The sequence below is a fragment of the Poeciliopsis prolifica genome, unplaced genomic scaffold, assembly GCF_027474105.1.
Source record: "Poeciliopsis prolifica strain line A6 unplaced genomic scaffold, Auburn_PproV2 SCAFFOLD044, whole genome shotgun sequence".
NCBI classification, from domain to species: Eukaryota; Metazoa; Chordata; class Actinopteri; order Cyprinodontiformes; family Poeciliidae; genus Poeciliopsis; species Poeciliopsis prolifica.
The window spans coordinates 1,983,530-2,001,229 of NW_026562419.1; the positions used below are offsets into that span (position 1 = coordinate 1,983,530).

The window sequence follows — 17,700 nt, forward strand, 5'->3', positions numbered from 1 at the left end:
TAGAAGAAAGTTTTGCATAAAAGATTCTTTCTTATAACTCATTCAGTCTGACTTTATTACAGAGAGACAATCCAGCTGCTGTTTGCTTGTCGCTTCATTCCTTAGGTTGCATTAAAGACAGAAATTATAGAAAGCAAAAAGGCAGAAACATAGACCTTTATAAGGTCTATGAAGGTTAAAAAGGCAGGAAAACAGAAACAGCAGCTCTGATCCTCCACTGGTTCTGTTTTACACATCAGGCCTTTTTGGGAAGCTCACAGTTTTCAGAGTTTCCTGACGCAGACAGAAGGATGCTTGTTATTACACGACGAGTCATCCCAGCCTAGGAGCAAGAGAACAAATCGGTCAAACTTCCCATAAATAAACTCTGAAGTGACCTAAAACTATATCATGAAAATGATCGAAAAGGTTGTTTTATTAAACCTTCATGCCACAAAAAAATATTAAGATAAGCTCCTGTTTATGCAGTAAATGCACAGTTGAAGCCAGAGATTGAAACACGCAAAATAAAAACACAAACATTTTTTTCCTACTCTTTGAAATTAAATCAGACCGAACTTGTCGGGATTACAAAATTATTTCTATTTGGTAAATTCCAGAACATTTTTCACACAATCCAGAAGTTTACATAAGTTAATTCAGTATCTGTTTTTAGCTGAATGACGTGGGTCAAATGTGGGTCAACTGTTTGCAAAGGTCAACTAAAATGTTTCCATGTAGAGTAAATGGATTTTCACCCACGAGCCCTGAAACCAGCAGAACAAACAGACTGGTGTGATATTTTCTTTACCTGACCAGTTCATCTGTAAACAGTGCTGGCTTCTTACTAGGCTCTCCTCGACACCAGTGTTTATACAGCATGGGACTTCCATCGCTCCACAACCAAATTCCCTCCTAGAAAAGTGTTCAGCAGATGACACATTTCATTCAATGTTTCACAAAACACACGACAAATAAAGCGCAGTGGCAAAAGTACCTGCTGTGCATCAGAGCCTCCAATCCATGTTCGTCCAGATTTACCACTTGCTTTATGTATCAGAGCTTGAACCTGATGGTACTCGTTCATGGTGTGAATTGATGCAAGGTTTGCTCCCATGGACAGGCAGTTTTTCTATAGAAAAATGCGTAGAAACTTGTCAGCTAGTTTGGTTAAAGAAGAACAGTGAAATAAAAGAAAATAAGAGAACAATGGGGTTTAAAATCACCTCGGCTTTAGCCCAAGACATGCGTTTGACAACATAGCGAAAGCAGCGACCGTTGATTGGAGTCCAGCCAGAAGGACAGCAATTAAACCTCTGGAGCAATGCAAGTCGTTCTGATGGCAAACAGAAGGAGACTTTGAGTCAAGAGGGGTCTGACAGTGAGTTTTCTACACCTCTATCTACACCGATTGCAGTTTTCTGGCCAATCGCCAGTCAAAAACTTTCAGAAGCCTGACCTGATGCAGATTTTTTACCCTTTTGTCTGAAATGTTGCTAAATATACCAAGAAAGTCACGGTTTTGGCAACAGAAGGGCGACTATTGTTTAATGCAAATGTGCAGACATGACCTGGTGGCTCTGATAGACCTGGCAGAGCAGAAGAGGACAGCGGTGGTCTTTAGGCCTCTGCTGAGGTAGATAAGCCAGGTGGAAAAGATCAGTTTTCATCTGTAACTATCAACAGTTCATTGATCTCCCAAAATTGAAGGAAAAGTATGTGTTTTAGTAAAGTGTACCACAAGAAGATGTGTCAAAAGTACTACGGATCAGAACCGAGGCTGCAAGCAGTTACATTTGGGAGACAATGACATAAAACACCAAATATGAGGTGCTGTGTTGGCATGGGGTCAAACCACGACCCACGTATTGATGGTGGTCACAAGTTCAATTCCCAACCTGGTGACATTTTCCACATGTCTTCCTCCTCTCTCTTTACCCTGTTTCCTGTCAAACCACTTTCAAATAAAAAGCCACTAGAGCCAAACAAAAAAGATAACAAACATCAAATAATGTTTATCAGCAGAGCCAGAAGCTCTATACGTATATTTGAAACTGATGTTAATTTGTGTTTTTAGTCACTTTGTGATTTCATTATACTTAAAATACTCACTGTCACCACTGCTCTTAGCCGTCTGGCCAGCAGCTTCATGATGGAGATGACGCTGATGCAAATTTGCACACTGAAAGCGAATCGAAGTAAAGCAAACATGTTAGTAAAATTCAAATGTGTTGAAAAAAAGATGGTCAGAAAATTGGTCAGCAAACCTGATGAAGGATGATGTTTCTTAGCCAGGCAGCACCTTCTACCTTCGCTGCAGAATCACTGGATACTTATAGAGCTTCTAACTTATTATGACTCGGGGCAATTTCACAGAATTGCCACAGAATTGCACTCCATTAACATATGCAGTCCACACCTTGCCTCATCATTCACCATTGACCAAAACCTCTCCTGGTCTTTGTACTTGTCATGGCTGTGACAGTTGCAGCAAGAAGGGTTTTGGTAATTGAGCAAACTTAACTGAAAGTGTAGCAACTAAAGGCCTATTCTTTAATGCTAATTGTTATTAAATGTTTGTCGGCAGGCATTGTTTCTATGTGCACCGTGTCAAAGGTCACAAAGCAAATCTTTGCCTCCACTGACAATTGTAAGAGCAATTTATTTTCCTCCTAGTGTCTGCATGTTTCAATTTCCATGTTGAGCACATAAACATAGAAAACAGCAGTTTGCCGCTTCTGGGGTCATCTTCAGAAACTGAGGGAATGCAACAGGAGAAATTAGGACACAGGATGAAGGAGCCAAAAGCTTCAGCAGCTCAGATATGAGACGGATCTCGCTCATCTATGACTTTTGGGAAAGTGGAATAGAAAAAGTCTACTGGTGAAAAAAGAGATCAATCCTGAGATAGATAAAATGAAAGCAGCAAAATGCCAAAAACATCCTGGATGATTATTTATTTAATCTGCAAAAGAACTACAGCTTCAGAGAATATTTACTTTCCAGCAAAACAAGAATCCAAAGCATCCAACTGATCTACACAGCAGATATGATTTGATGGCCATCAAAGCAAAAGTTCTGGAGTGGCCTAGTCAAAGAGCAAACCAACTATGATTTCTGGCCTCCCTCAAAAATTCCTAAACACATGTCAGGTAGAGGTGTAGAAAACTCACTGTTCAGTACGTTATCAGTTCATTCAGGTCAGAACATGCATGGTTACTCTCCTCATCAGATATCAGTGCAGGCTCTGTGTTTGCTGGTGTCTCTCCAGTGAGCATTGGGGACAAAGCAGGGGGACCTGGAAAAGTCACCTGGAAAGGTCACCAGTCCATCACAGAACAAAACAAACACATGGGACATACAATCATGCAGACTCATAGAGACAAAGGGTCAGTTTGAGTGACCTGTTGACCCAACAGTCATATTTAGGCGTCAGAGGAAGAGGCTGTACCCAGAGAACATGAGGAAACTGTCGCAAGACAATAATCCCATCAACTGCTCTATTGAGCTACAAAGCAAGAAACATAAAAAGATCAAATATAGTTAAAACATATCAATTGATAAAATTGAGTTTAATTTTGCTTAATAACCTGCTATGAAATAAGGAGTGTTAGGTAAAGACAACATGCCTAAGATAAAATCAGAATATAAATTAAAACTGTCATTATGTGTTGCTTCACCTTCTCAGGGTTTCGCAAATCGCTGAGTCGTCCTTACTAAGGTCTAGACTAGGAGGCATCTAAACATGAATATTCATATCGTTCATTAGTGCTTTGCAAAAACTACAGTTTGAATTTCACTAATATATTCTTTCATGCTTTCAATAATATGAACTTACAAATGAATCAGACACTTGAAAGCTAACTTTGGTTCATTTGAACAGAACCGTTAGAAACCGCTGAGTCACCTTCCCTTCCTACCTAACAGACTGGAATAAAACAGTTAGCAGAGAAAGAGTTTGGAAAGTTTCTGTCTGGCTTTAGAGCCCTTCACTGCACTGGCTGCACTTTTAAAAGTCATTAATGATTCTCTGATGACTTAAGATAATGGACCTGTGTCTCTACTGGTCCTGCTGGATCTAGTTGTTTCTGATCCAGTGGATCCTGATATTCTCTGGAGCACTGACGAAGCCTCAGGACCGTTGAGTTGTCTGTGTTGAAGTGTGAAGATGTTTGCTACATTCGCAAACATCTTTACCTTCATTCAACCTCTTCTAGATCACATCTTAGTGTTTCCTGCACTGCAGGCCAAATCCTGACCTCGATGTCTCAGACTGGATTTTCTTCAATACCAAAGAAAATCAAGAAATATCTGGATTAAAACAGTGATTAAATTACAAACAGATGAACTATTTACCATGCTTTTGCTGGCTTCTGTAATTTATTTAGTGATTTTAGATGTCAGCATAAATGCACACTACATATAAATACAATGGATCCCTGGTACCACTGGGATTAGAGACCAGAACTGGTCACAAGTTTAGATCCACATGTTTGAGATCTCCTCTAAAAACAGTATAGCTGCCATTTTAATTGTTCAACTCTACATATGCCTTTATATGCATTTTAACTCTGCACTTACTTTTATTCCAAATCTCAAACAAGACAGACGAGATTTTTTTTAACCTTATTTGTATATTTTACAAATAACCTAAAGGAGTAAAATACAGTCAGATAAGATATTAACAAAACATAAACAAAGCAACAACATGTTCAGTCTCTCTGACAGAATAAAACCCAAGAAAAAAAGAAAATAAAAAATTAATAAATGTGTATATATAGATTTATATATACACATGGATAGCATGTCTGTAATCAGGGGGCTTGTTAGACGTCCACTGGAGAAGATTGAGTCTGTGAGCCTTAAATGAGTAACTCCAACTTCTAGTGGGAAGATCATGGGGAGAAGCTCTGGCACCGGGCAAAGCTCCCGGAAAACAAAGAAACAAGTTCCCCAAAAAACTGTTTAATAGTAGAAAACACCAAAATACATGAGCTGATGTAGCATCTCAGATGGACTGAGGTTTATTCTAGAAAGTTTGTCATTAGAGTGATGCAGACGACGTAAAACCTTGAATGTGTTACACACTAAGTTTTCAGAATCATGAAATATATTTTTGAAATATTTTTCTTTGCATTGTGATTCAGTGCAAGTATCACATCTGTGACATTTTATATGGGTGATGATGGAAGAGGAAAAAGCTGAACTTAAATGTTGTATAGATACAAAGAAGTAATTTTTACGTGAACAGGAAATGTACAAGAAAACTTTTTATGCTGGAACAATAAATCACATTCACACAGAAATACTTTATATTAAGAATGTGAAAAGTTCTTTGTTATAATGTGATATTTGTATTTTAATAACTCATACATGATTGATTGTGTTAAAAATAATGAAAACATCAGAACAACACATGGACAGAATAAAACACACATCATCTTGTTTTGATTGCTCAAAGTTTTATTTTTGCTCAGCCAAAGAATAGAAGAAAGTTTTGCATAGAAGATTCTTTCTTAAAACTCATTCAGTCTGACTTTATTACAGAGAGACAATCCAGCTGCTGTTTGCTTGTCGCTTCATTGCTTAGGTTGCATTAAAGAGAGGAATGATAGAAAGTAGAAGCAGAAATATCTTTTGGGTTTTCTATGAAGATGCAAAAAGGCAGGAAAACAGAAACAGCAGCTCTGATCCTCCACTGGTTCTGTTCAACACATCAGGCCTTTTTAGTAACTTCACAGTTTTCAGAGTTTCTTGGCGCAGACATAAGGCAGCTTGTGATTACACCACAAGTCATCCCAGCACTTGCGCCCTAGGAGAAAGAGAACAAATTATCAGTGAAATATCACGTACTGAAATCCCTGAAGTCACCGACGCAGGATTATGAAAATGATTGGAAAGGATGATGAAATTAATCATCTTGCAACAAAAAATGAATATAAACTCCTGCTGTTGAAAACATCCACAATTTTTATCTTATCTGAAGTTAAATAAGTTCAAATTTCTCTTTTTTAGGTCAGTTAGAGTCACTAGAATTATTTATTTTTGTAAAACAGACGTGATATTTTCTTTTACCTGAGTAGTTCATCTGCAAACAGTTCTGGCTATTTCCAGCATTATTAGGCTCTCCTGGACACCAGTTTGTGTACCTCATCGGAGTTCCATCGCTCCACAGCCACGTTCTCTCCTAGAATGGTGTCAGCAGATGACACATTTCATTCAGAGTCACAAAATACACACAGAAAGTGTAATGGCAGAAATACCTGCTGTGCATCAGAGCCTCCCAGCCATGTTTCTCCAGACCTGCGACTTCTTGCACGTATCAGAGCCTGAACCCATCGATACTCGTACGCGTTACGAACTGATGCAAGGTTTGCTCCCATGGACAGACATTTTTTCTACAAAAAAATGCACAACAATTTTCTGAGGTATGAAGTGGATTTTGTTCATTAAGATCAGTGAAATAAAAGAGAGCAAGAGGAAAAAAGAGAATATTTTGTTGGAAATCACCTCAGCATCAGCCCAGGTCCTGGCTCTGGCAACATAGAGAAAGCAGCGACCTCTGATTTTCGTCCAGCCAGGAGGACACAACTTAACATGAGGGAAGTAGAAAGGTCGGTAACCTGCCAAACAAAAGCAGAGTTCCAGTCAACAGCTGTATGTCGGTGGTTCACTGATTCCAGTTTTCTGTCTGATCAACATTTAAAAAGTCTGACCGTTGTTTTTGTCTTAAAAATATCCTATTTTGCTAAATATAGTTAGAAAGTCACAGAATTGGCAACAGATGGGCGACCATTGTTTAATGAAAATGAGCAACCATGACCTGCTGGACACGTATTTCAGTCAAATCTCTGTCATGGCAGATCAGAGGAGGACAGTGGTTGATCTATTGACCTCTGCTGATTTATCATCACCTCTAGTGTTTGTGGCATTCGTCTTAATGATGCAACATTACAATTATATAAAGAAGCTAACTCCCTCAATGACAGGAAAACCAGTGACTCTTGTGCAGATCAGAACCAGGATGTGTGTACAGTGTACAATGAACAGTGAAGACATTCAAATCATAAATATATGAAATATACTGAAGAAAAAGTATTGTTTTATTAAAGTGTACTACAAGAACATTTACTAAGGATCAGAATTGTGATTCCAAGCAGTCACATTGAGTAAATCAGAAAACAATGACAAAAAACACCAGATAATGTTTATCAGTAGAGCTACAATCTGGAGCAGCTGTAGATAATCTAAACTAGAGTTGGTTTGTGTTTCTGTGTTTTAGTAACTTAAGCAGGGCTTGATAAGGAAGAAATACTCACTGCAAATGTGGTACTGGAAACCACTGGTCAGAGCCATCATGGAGAAAACCATCAGGAACACAGCCGACAACTTCATGATGGAGATGAAGTGATGGGGCAAGCTGAAGGCAAACTGAAATAAAGCATATGTGTTAATAAAATTCAAACATGTTGGTAAAAAAGATGAGCAGAAATTTGTTCAGCGAACCTGATGAAGAGTGATCCGTGTTCTTAGCCAGGCAGCTCCTGCAGCCTTCACTGCAGAATCACTGGATATTTATAGAGCTTCTAATCTTGACACAACATGAGGAAATGATTCTGGTAAAAAGTCCACAGAATTGCACGACATAACCAGATCTAGTTCACACCTTGCTTCATCTTTCACCATTGACCAAAACCAAACCTCAAGTTTGTGCTTGTCATGGATGTGACAGTTGCAGCAAGAAGGTTGCATGAATATTAACTGAAAGAGTAGCGACTAAGGCCTGTACTTTAACACTGCTGGTTTTTAACCATTTATTGGTAGTTTTTATTTCTATGAACATTTTCCAAAGGTCAAAGTCTGTAATTTAGCCAGGAGAAATGATGAAATGATTATTCTCCACACTGGTGTCTCTCCAGTGAGCATTGGGGACAAGGAGCCAGTCCATCACTGGACAACACAGGACATAAAATCATTCAGACTCATAGACACTTAGGGACAGTTTAGAGTCTAAAGTGTCAAACTCATTTTTGTTTTGGGCCAATCAAGGTCAGGAAGGCTCTTAAAGGGCCGGTTGTCCCAGAATGTGTTGATGAAACCTGTTCACAAACTGATAATATGTCAATGAATTCTTAAAATGACATAATATTATTGAAGATCTTTTCAGTCCCTTCAGGAACTAATAATAAATGCGACTATTTATTTAGTCGCTGTATAAATCATGGACTATGATCATACATCAACTAAATTCTCAAGAAACTGGAGGGATTGATTGATATATATTGGCAGTAAACAGATAAAAACTGTATTGATATGATTGATAATATAATATTTAATCACTCTTAGTGTTTAGTCTAGACTGTGGAGGGCCACATAAAAAGCTATGCGGGCTGGATTTGGCCCCCGGGCCTTGAGTTTGACACATGTTTTAGAGTGACTTATTGACTTAACATACAATTGAGTGCTGGGTGAAGAAACATGCCTAAGATAAAATCAGAATATAAATTAAAACTGTCATTATGTGTTTGCTTCACCTTCTCAGGGTTTCACAAATCGCTGAGTCGTCCTTACTAAGGTCTAGACTAGGAGGCATCTAAACATGAATATTCATATCGTTCATTAGTGCTTTGCAAAAACTACAGTTTGAATTTCACTAATATTCTTTCATGCTTTCAATAGTATTAACATGCAAATGTCATGTTCATATATCATCTTAGTTTAGCCTCTGTTGCCTGAAAATGGAAAGATGAATGTGTATCACCTCAAACTACATCTGCCAGGCAGATTCCCAAAACCAAAAATGGTGGCATTTTATTGAGCTTGTTGATTGATATCATGTCTTTTGGGAAATCTGCCAAAGATTGTAAGAGTTGTTAGAGTGGAAAGTTGACCAGGCCGCTCTTCTGGGTGTTGAAGTCAGTCGTTAAGGAAACTCTTGTTATTTTCTGCAGCTGGTTGAAGAAACTGAAGCCATCAGTTTTTATTCTGATGTTCACTTTGGGATTTGCTGGTTGCATCTTGACCTTTGACTCTCACATTTTTAACCCAGTTTGAGAAGGAAAACTGACAGTTCTTAAATATATTGTTTTGGAAGTTTGGGGTGTCTGTGGTAACGTCTGAAGATGTCTGGTGGGGCTCTGGGAATGATTTGGAGAAACTCCGCAGGTTTGTTGGTTCATTCTAGTTGAAGCAGAATCCTGTCGCAACCTTCGTTGACCTTTGTCAGTCTCATTTTACTGGTAAATGTTCTGACTTTGCTCCAACTCATCATTCACATCTGAAGCACAGCTCATGCTGGTACTAGTTGCCACTCTTGTGTCTGATTGCATCTTTGTTGAAGGCTGTTTTGCTGAGCTGCAGAAATAAAAAAAACAAAAAAGGAGATTTTAGCAACACCAAAGTCCAAGTTTAGCTTCTAAAAGACAAAAGTGTAATGGAAAGCCAAACCTTTGATCATAACATTTTAATTTAGTTTACATATGTAAATCATTTCTACATGAAATGGCATCCCACAAATACCAGCCCCATCTGCTGGCCTTCTGCCAGAAGCACAACGCGTAGTCTTCACTTCCCCAGTTTGAAACGTAGATTAGAGGAAATATTGAGGCTTCACCTTCAAACAACCTCTTCTAGTTGCTTGGAACTACTATTTGAATAGATGAACCACTTTCACCCTAATAAGCATTGATATGCACAGTGGAAATCATCTTCTCCACTCTCGGGGACATCGACCGTTGATCTTCTACTGACAGATCGATTTCAAAGGTTCAATTTGAAAAGGCTCAATAACATTACTCTTCTCTGTTTTGGCTGCTGGACCATTAGATGTCAATTACCCAGAATGCATTGTGGTGTGAACAAACTTGTAACTCGTATGACAATATTTTATTGAAAATTTTTAAAATACCCTGCAGTACTCTTACTGTATTGTACTTACATCTAAAATACATATTTCATGAATAAAGTGAATTGTTACATCTAATTGTGGATCCCTTTAATATCCTGCACCCTCATCGTGGTCGACACATGAGCAGTTGAGTTCTGTACAAGCTGAATGAAACCAGCCCAGAAGTAGTTTAAATGGCAAATAAAACAAAACAAAAAAAACATGCATCAGAGTCTCAGTGTTGTCCAGAAACAGAAAAACATCAAGGAGGTGATTCAGGGCTTTTATTGAAGCGTGTTGGACCGGGGAGTTGCAGGACGTCATTCAACAGTGGCAAGCAACTCAATGCACTGTGCGAAACTAAAAACCGTAATCTAGATCCTTGCAGCCGTTTTTAGAGTTTTGCAGCAGCTGAATGCTGGACAGTTTTTATAGAAACCAGTAAAATATGCACAGTTTGTATCTAAATGGTAAAAACAGGCGTTGGCGTCTCGGTGTTGGCAGAGAGAAGGAGGTGAACTCTGACAATGGTTTTAGTGTTTTCATGTGAAGAACAAGCTGTGAAAGTTCAAGGTGCAAAAAGCTGCAGGTCCAGACGGCATCAGTTTCAACTGCGGTGTTGATGCGCAGATCAACTCTGTGGCATCATGGGATTTATGTTCAGCTCTGTCCTACAATGATCTTTGACCCAGTACAGGTGGCAGACAGAAGGACTGTCTCCCACACCATGCATGAAGCTGCTGCTGAATGGAAGAAAAAACAAACCTGCCATTTGACTATTTCTTTATAGTCATCAAAAGTAATCCAAATTTCCTATGTGGAAATATTTACATGGAAATAAATATTTACAAATTAAATAGTAAAATACATTAAATTCAACACCTGATTTATATCCAACATGTCTTCTAAATACAAGCTATACTAGATCCTCTGCCTAATTAACTCCCAACATAAATCATAACAGTTTTTTTCCCTCTCATTTGGCTTTGCAAGACAGTTTGAAGCTTTTCTTTTTCCATTCATTGTTTGGGCTTTTTTCCCTCTGTCGTTTCCCAGTTACTCTGTTTATTTCATCAACATTTCCTCTTGTTATTGCCAGTTTCCCATAATGTAACAGGTGCTGGTTCAAGTAAAAAAAAAAAAAAAAATAAAAAATGATAAAAAATACAAGAACTTGTTTTAGCTTTCAGCGTTTCTGTTTGACCACCAGATGGCACAATTTTCCCCCAGGAGGTCAAAACATAGCAGGTCATGATTTAAATCTGGAAGTTCTGCCATCTTAAGCAAAACTATGTAGTAGGAAAGAGATGTAAAAGAATTGCACAGGAATTGTTTCCCTTTTGCCTCAGTGGTTTAAGAAACTAAATTACTTAGAATGAAGAATTTAAGAAAAAGTTTATTTTTTTACTTTTAATTCATAAATGTGTACAGAGAATGAGAATCAACCCCTCATCATTTCCAGAGAAAATTCAAGCCTAAAAGTTAAAGTACATTCATCACATGCTATCTAATAGAACAGCTTTTTTCATGCCCAGATGAATTGAAGTTGCAGGCAGCAGCTTCAGAAAGCCAAGGGTTGAGGCTCTTTATCCCTCCGATTCTCCATCACCACTTTCATCCATCTGTGTGCCAACAAAACGAAGCTGTGAGACAGCCTTTAAATCATCTCACTGAACACAGACAACGACGAGAAGGCGTTTGACTTACTGAATATATGCCTGACTAGATGATTCAATCATGTACTTGAAAGTGTGGAACAGGAATATAAGGAAACCCATCAAAGGCGGGATGCAAAATAATAAGTGGAAGGAAAAGACGGCTGTGAACAAATCAGAAGAAACAAGTTACACATTTCACTTATAACGGGGAAAATTGTAAAACTTCCAGTTCAACTAGCAGAATTATGCAATCAACTAGCTGAAAAGTTACTAAATATCTTATTTGAAGTGTAATAAGATATTTTCAGTAGAAACTAGACAAACAATGGTTCGATTGTGTCTCTGCAGAAACTCCTGACTTCCTGTTGGGGAGCCATGTCCATTTCCCGCCTCTCTGCTCCAACACTTTAGTTCACACTAAAGGCTTATTCCAGGTCTGAGTGACCGACTGCTGATGAGGGAATTAAGACATTTGATTCTGGTGCTCAGAAAAAAAAGAAAAAAAAACTCCCAATAATAGTTACAGTCTGGTGGACTTAAGCTCACCGCTTCACAGGAATATTTAAATGTCAAAGGTTTAGTCAGGATTGGGCTGAAAGGCTAAACAAGACTAATATTCCTACTATATTCCTACTATATTACTAATAGTCCAGTACTTAATCTGATTCACACTTTTTGCCTCAAAGCCCCGAGACCTCCCGGCTGCACAATTAAACTTTCATTTTTCATTCTCCTGGTTTTAATTCGACCTTTTGTCGAACAGGAAGCATCATTTTCAGTGTTACTGGGGTGAAACAGGAACATCGAACCGTACCAGTGCTGGTTTCATGTCTTGCAAATCTGTGGATTTCATAAAGCAAGACCCGCAAAATGAAGAACATGCCCAAGAATGAGAAAGTGAGAACCGTCACCAGCACAATGATGTGGATCCAGAATTCCATTTCAGAAGCTGTGAAGAAACAAAACCAGGAGATTATTTACCAGATATTGGATTATCTTATATACACAACTTAGAATTGGTCAAGGAAGAAACAATATTCTGACATCTACATATTATAAAGGTGAGGCCAGAAAATATCTGAATCCAGAAAGTGTGACAAAAACTAATTACGTTGTAAAAGTTCCTTTCCCTTTTTCACAATATCTCAAATCAGTACAACCCTTTTTCTGATAGGATGATCAGAATTATTTCAATCGGCAAAATTACAGAGATGAGTTTTAGTTCCTTTTTCCAAACTTTACATTCACTTCCTTAAGTTGGAAGGTTGAATTTAAACTGATTGAGTTGATTGGAGGAAGGTTGATAATGAGTCCTTTCACTAGAGAGCAATTTCTGTCAACTCTGACAAAACTGAACATTACAAGCAAAATTATTCTTCTGTCTGATACTTGATTTTTTTTTTTCAGGTTCCTGATGAATATAAAAAGTATTTGGTTTTACTTTTTTAAATGTCCCGTCTCACTTTTTAGACATACTATACATGCCAGGGGTGTCAAACTCCAGACCTCCAGTTTTTATAAAACACTGGAATGAATTGTCTGAATTACCTCCTTGTGTGGATCAGATCTCCAGCGTCTTAATGACCTAATTATTATACCCAGGTGGTGCAGCAGAGGCTCATCTAAACTTTGCCTCATGCTGATCCTAAAAGGCCTGTGAAAGTTTGGCTTGACGAAACTGAAACTAAATGTGCATAGCTGCTGCCAGAACGATCGATAACCAGGTAAATTGCAACAGGTAATAAATTATGATGAACATCCTGTTGAAATATGTCTGAGGAAAAAAATTAACCTGAGATTTAAATCATAAATCCTTTTGTTGGTGTTATTCTCTTCCTGAAAGCTCCTGATACTACAATATGAATTTATGTTGCTCCAAACAGACATAAAACAGCTTTACTTTGTTAATTCTGTTTCAAACAAGCAGTGCTTGTAAAAGCAATGTTTATTTGCCTTGTTATAAATATATCAGATAATGAAATTCCTAATCTATGGAGTCTGACTACAAGTTGTACAACTTAGATTTTGCATCAAAATGTCTCCTGAATTAATTGGCCTTAAAATGTTTCACAGTAACTTTAAACCTTGATAATGTTATGCAACACTCATTTGATTTGTTTTCTTCATGAGCCAGTGTCTTTCATAGAAATAAATTTAATATTTTATTGTAATAAAAAATTATCACTGATAGTTTTATCTGTGTTAAAGAGAGTCAATAAAAATTTCCTGTTAAATTAGAGCGAATGAACTTTCTAGGTTATTTCAAAATTGTGTAAATTTATTTTTCTTACCTTTGAACAACCAAAATAACAATCTTACCTGAAGGTTTCATGATAGTCGGCTTAGTTCAGCGTTTGCCTGAAAACAAATCAAGTTTCTTTCTTCTGGCTGCAGGGAAATGTTTCTCTGTCCTGCAGACATTTGCCTGTGTTGTTTAAGATAACTAGTTTGCATGAGAGTCGTCACAGCTGCTGCTGAGAGCTTTGACAAGTCACACCTGATCATCATCACCCTGATGTCCAGCTGCTGCCATGTGACTGTGAAAAAGCCGATCCCTCAATAAACACCTGTTCTAACATTGGGATTATTTGAGAATTTAAGAGATAGATATTGGGATCCAATAGATGGCAGTAGTGCAACAATAAATGGATGCAAGCTGCCGTTAAAACCTAAAGAAGAAGAAACACCTGTTCTCAGGCCTGCGTTCATCAGCGCGAAGCAGCATGACGAAGTCAGACATAATGACATGCAACAGCAAGATGTTTGATCGGCTGAATGTGGATCTAATCGATATGAAATACATTAGATATGATCAATATGATCAATTCTAATCCAATACCAACAGGATGCTGGCCAATGTTTTGCTTGTGTGTTGGTGTTGGGTCAGGTTTCTTCCAGGATACAGATGTATTGACTAAATGGCCTGATGAAAACACTGAGTAAATATGTCTATTAGAAAAGATACAATATTTTTAGAAGCCAGGCATAAATATTGTTTGCTCACATCTTCTTTGAGTTCACTGGTGTTCTATTTCATCCACACCTTAGTCCAGATCCTGGATCGAGTATTTGCTCTGTAAAATGAAGAAACCAAGCTCATGTTTTTCATCAGGTGATGTTTGATTTAGATTCCTGATCATCAAGGTGAGGTGACACATCAGCAGGTATAAATAACGGAGTCTGAACGTCGGAGACACAGAGGAGAAGCAGAAAGTTTGGAATCAAGTTCATTCCAGCTGCAGGTGAGAGATGAACACATGAATTCATTTACAACTGAGTTTGTCCACTAAAGTTTCTCTATGTTTTACATTAACAGGGAATTTCATTGTGCTGCAAGTCAAACTCCAGATTTTCATCAAGTTTGATCAATTTATCCAGATCAACAGTAAAGATGAAGGTAAGCCTGTAACTTGCACTGTAAAAAAGTAAAAAATAATTCATCTATCTTTATTTATTTTAACAAGGAAAGGTATTTTTAATGTTTAAAATCTTGTTAACAAATGACCAAAATAAAAACCAGCGCAGAGACATTGTACATAAAATGTACAAATTATGAAACATCAATAATGATTAGAATATGAACACAAACAACAACAAGATATTTCACTATGTAGTCAAAAAATTTAAAAATTAAACAACTTCTAGTGAGTTTGTTAATTATTTAAAATGTTTTGATATTTTGTTCAGTCACTGAAATGTTGAGTGAATTTGAGTGTTTAAATTTATCCAAACACTCAATGCATGTAAACACTGTACATAGTTTTGGCTCTGGAAATAACATTTGTTAACAGGACTGATGAAATGAGTTGTTAAAAAATGGAGGATCAAACCAACCAAAAACCTTTGTTAAGGCAGAATTCAGCATAATTCTGACTGAAAATCTGGCAGCACAGCTTATTTAATGACATCTACAATAAGGACAAGAAACTTCCCAGTGGAGTTTACATCATCTATCCAAGTGGATCTACATCTGCTATTCAGGTGAACTTTATGTTTGGTTTGTTCATAAAAATGAAGATCCAGATTAAAGTTCTGTGCAGGCCCAAGACTGGAGGTTTATCTGTTAACAATGCTGAGGATGTTATTACTTAATCTTCATACACATTACATAAACTGACTGTTTGAAACTGAACTTTCTTGATGTTTAGTATCTTGTTTCAGTTCAAGCTCCAGTTTTTTCTTCCTATAACCAAATCAGTTATTCATGGATAAGAAATTTTATTTAATTATACGTTCACTTATTAGTGAGGCAATGATAGTATTTATTTTTCCATAAAGTGTGACATTGCATTACATAATAAAAACTGTATCAAGTCATGAATGTTTTGTGTGAAGGCTTACTGCGACATGGACTCAGAGGGAGGACGCTGGACGGTGAGTCCATCTCTACATGAACTCTCTCTGTTTACACTTCAACTTGATTTATCTCAGGATTCTTGGGGGTTTTCATCCAACAAACATCAAGTTCTGTTGAAAGAAGAGTCTTTATTGTCCTTCCATTTTCACCTGCCTGAGATAAGATTTGATCAGTTTTTTTGTCATGTTAAATATTGATTATTGATACCAATTCAGAGTTGGTACAAGCCACTTCCTTTTCACCCTGAGTGTGTCAGTGAGAACGTTGTTCACTTCTTGATCAGATTCCTTTGTTGTTCCAGGTTTCCAGAGGAGGATGGATGGCTCTGTAAACTTCTACAGACCCTGGGCGGAGTACAAGAGAGGCTTTGGAAACGCTGCTGGAGAGTACTGGCTGGGTGAGACACCGACCTAAACAGTTAGTCAATGTATGGTTGGTTTATTTATTTACTTATAACATAGTTATAACTCAGTTCCTGCAAACCCAGATTAACCAGGTGTTTAATGCAAAATCTAAATTTAATGGTTTCCATGTCTGTGCAGGTCTTGATAACATCCATGAATTGACACGAAATCAGAATTATGAACTGATGGTCGACATGGAGGACTTTGAAGGAAACAAAAAGTTTGCTCTTTACTCTTCATTTAAAGTCGATGCTGAGTGTGAGGGTTACCTTCTGCATGTGAGCGGTTTCAACAACAAAGGGGGCGCTGGTGAGTCATGAGAAAACCTCATCAAAGCTTTACTAGTCAGGATGTATGGAATGATGCCCATCACTGTTTATCCTTTGGCAAATGAAATAATTTGACTTGTGCTGGGTCTGGAAAGTAAAGATCAAGGCATTGAGTATGGATCCCTGAGGAACTCCTGTGTTAGTGCAGGTGTATAATAACCATAATAATAATAAAAATAATTTACTGTAGCTAGACCATTCAGGATTAAGAGAAAAACGCCTTGATGGAATTAAATGTGTTGTGTCAATAATATCTAAACCCAGAGTTTGTTCTGAAGGTTCTGAAGCAGGAAGATTGATGTTGGTAGTTAACAGCACAAAACCTGAGCAAAGTAAATTTAATTGATCTCATTGATAATATCCCAGTAAGAGATTAACTCGCAATGTTTTGTGATTTATGTCACAAAACATTGTGAAATAAATCCCTAACCCAAAGCCAGTATTTTTTTTCATATTGAAATTACAATTTTATTTTGTTTTTTTCAATATTGAAGCTTTCAACTGAATGTCTGTTTTATTCATATAGTTTTTGTATCCTATTATTATTTCTGTAGGAGACAGCCTTGTCCGTCACAATGGAATGAAATTTACCACCTTTGACAAAGACCAGGACGAGTCGGGCGGCAACTGTGCCAAAATTCATCTCGGTGCTTTCTGGTACTATGCTTGTCATGGTACAAACCCCAATGGGGTTTATCGCTGGGGGGCTGACAACACACTCCATGCTGTTGGAGTGGAATGGGTACATGGAAGGGATTTAATTACTCCCTGAAGAGCATCAGCATGAAGATCCGTCCTGCCAAGTAAATCTGCAGGTCAAACATCCAGCAAAAAATAATGAGTTGCTTTTTCTTAATCAAACATCAACTTTTAGCTTCAACATGAGTCAAAAGTTCACTTGATTACTAATCAATATAATCCAGTTGATTAAATCATTGGTGAGAGTTTGCTACCTGTAATCAATTTATCTCTGATAATAAATAAGATGCCAGCAGCAATATTTGTGTGTCTGTATTTTTTATATGTAAGAATTAAAATAAGCCAGTTTTAAAACACAAATTGGGCCAAATGGAAACATTTTTAGAAC

General features: G+C 37.5%; 1 protein-coding gene and 2 pseudogenes across 1 annotated transcript; 1 reads left to right on the plus strand and 2 right to left on the minus strand.

Moving 5' to 3' along the window:
- Positions 1-236: 236 nt before the first annotated feature.
- LOC129376487 (galactose-specific lectin nattectin-like) lies at positions 237-2,190 on the minus strand (annotated as a pseudogene).
- Positions 2,191-5,430: 3,240 nt separating this feature from the next.
- LOC129376622 (ladderlectin-like) lies at positions 5,431-7,512 on the minus strand. Its single transcript, XM_055056212.1, has 6 exons — positions 7,486-7,512; positions 7,299-7,410; positions 6,490-6,602; positions 6,243-6,377; positions 6,055-6,166; positions 5,431-5,791 (listed from the first exon to the last, which is right to left on the minus strand). The coding sequence occupies exons 2-6, from the start codon at positions 7,372-7,374 to the stop codon at positions 5,724-5,726; spliced, it is 504 nt and encodes a 167-aa protein (XP_054912187.1). The 5' UTR covers positions 7,375-7,410; positions 7,486-7,512; the 3' UTR covers positions 5,431-5,723.
- Positions 7,513-14,914: 7,402 nt separating this feature from the next.
- Positions 14,915-17,479, plus strand: LOC129376488 (microfibril-associated glycoprotein 4-like; annotated as a pseudogene).
- Positions 17,480-17,700: the final 221 nt, after the last annotated feature.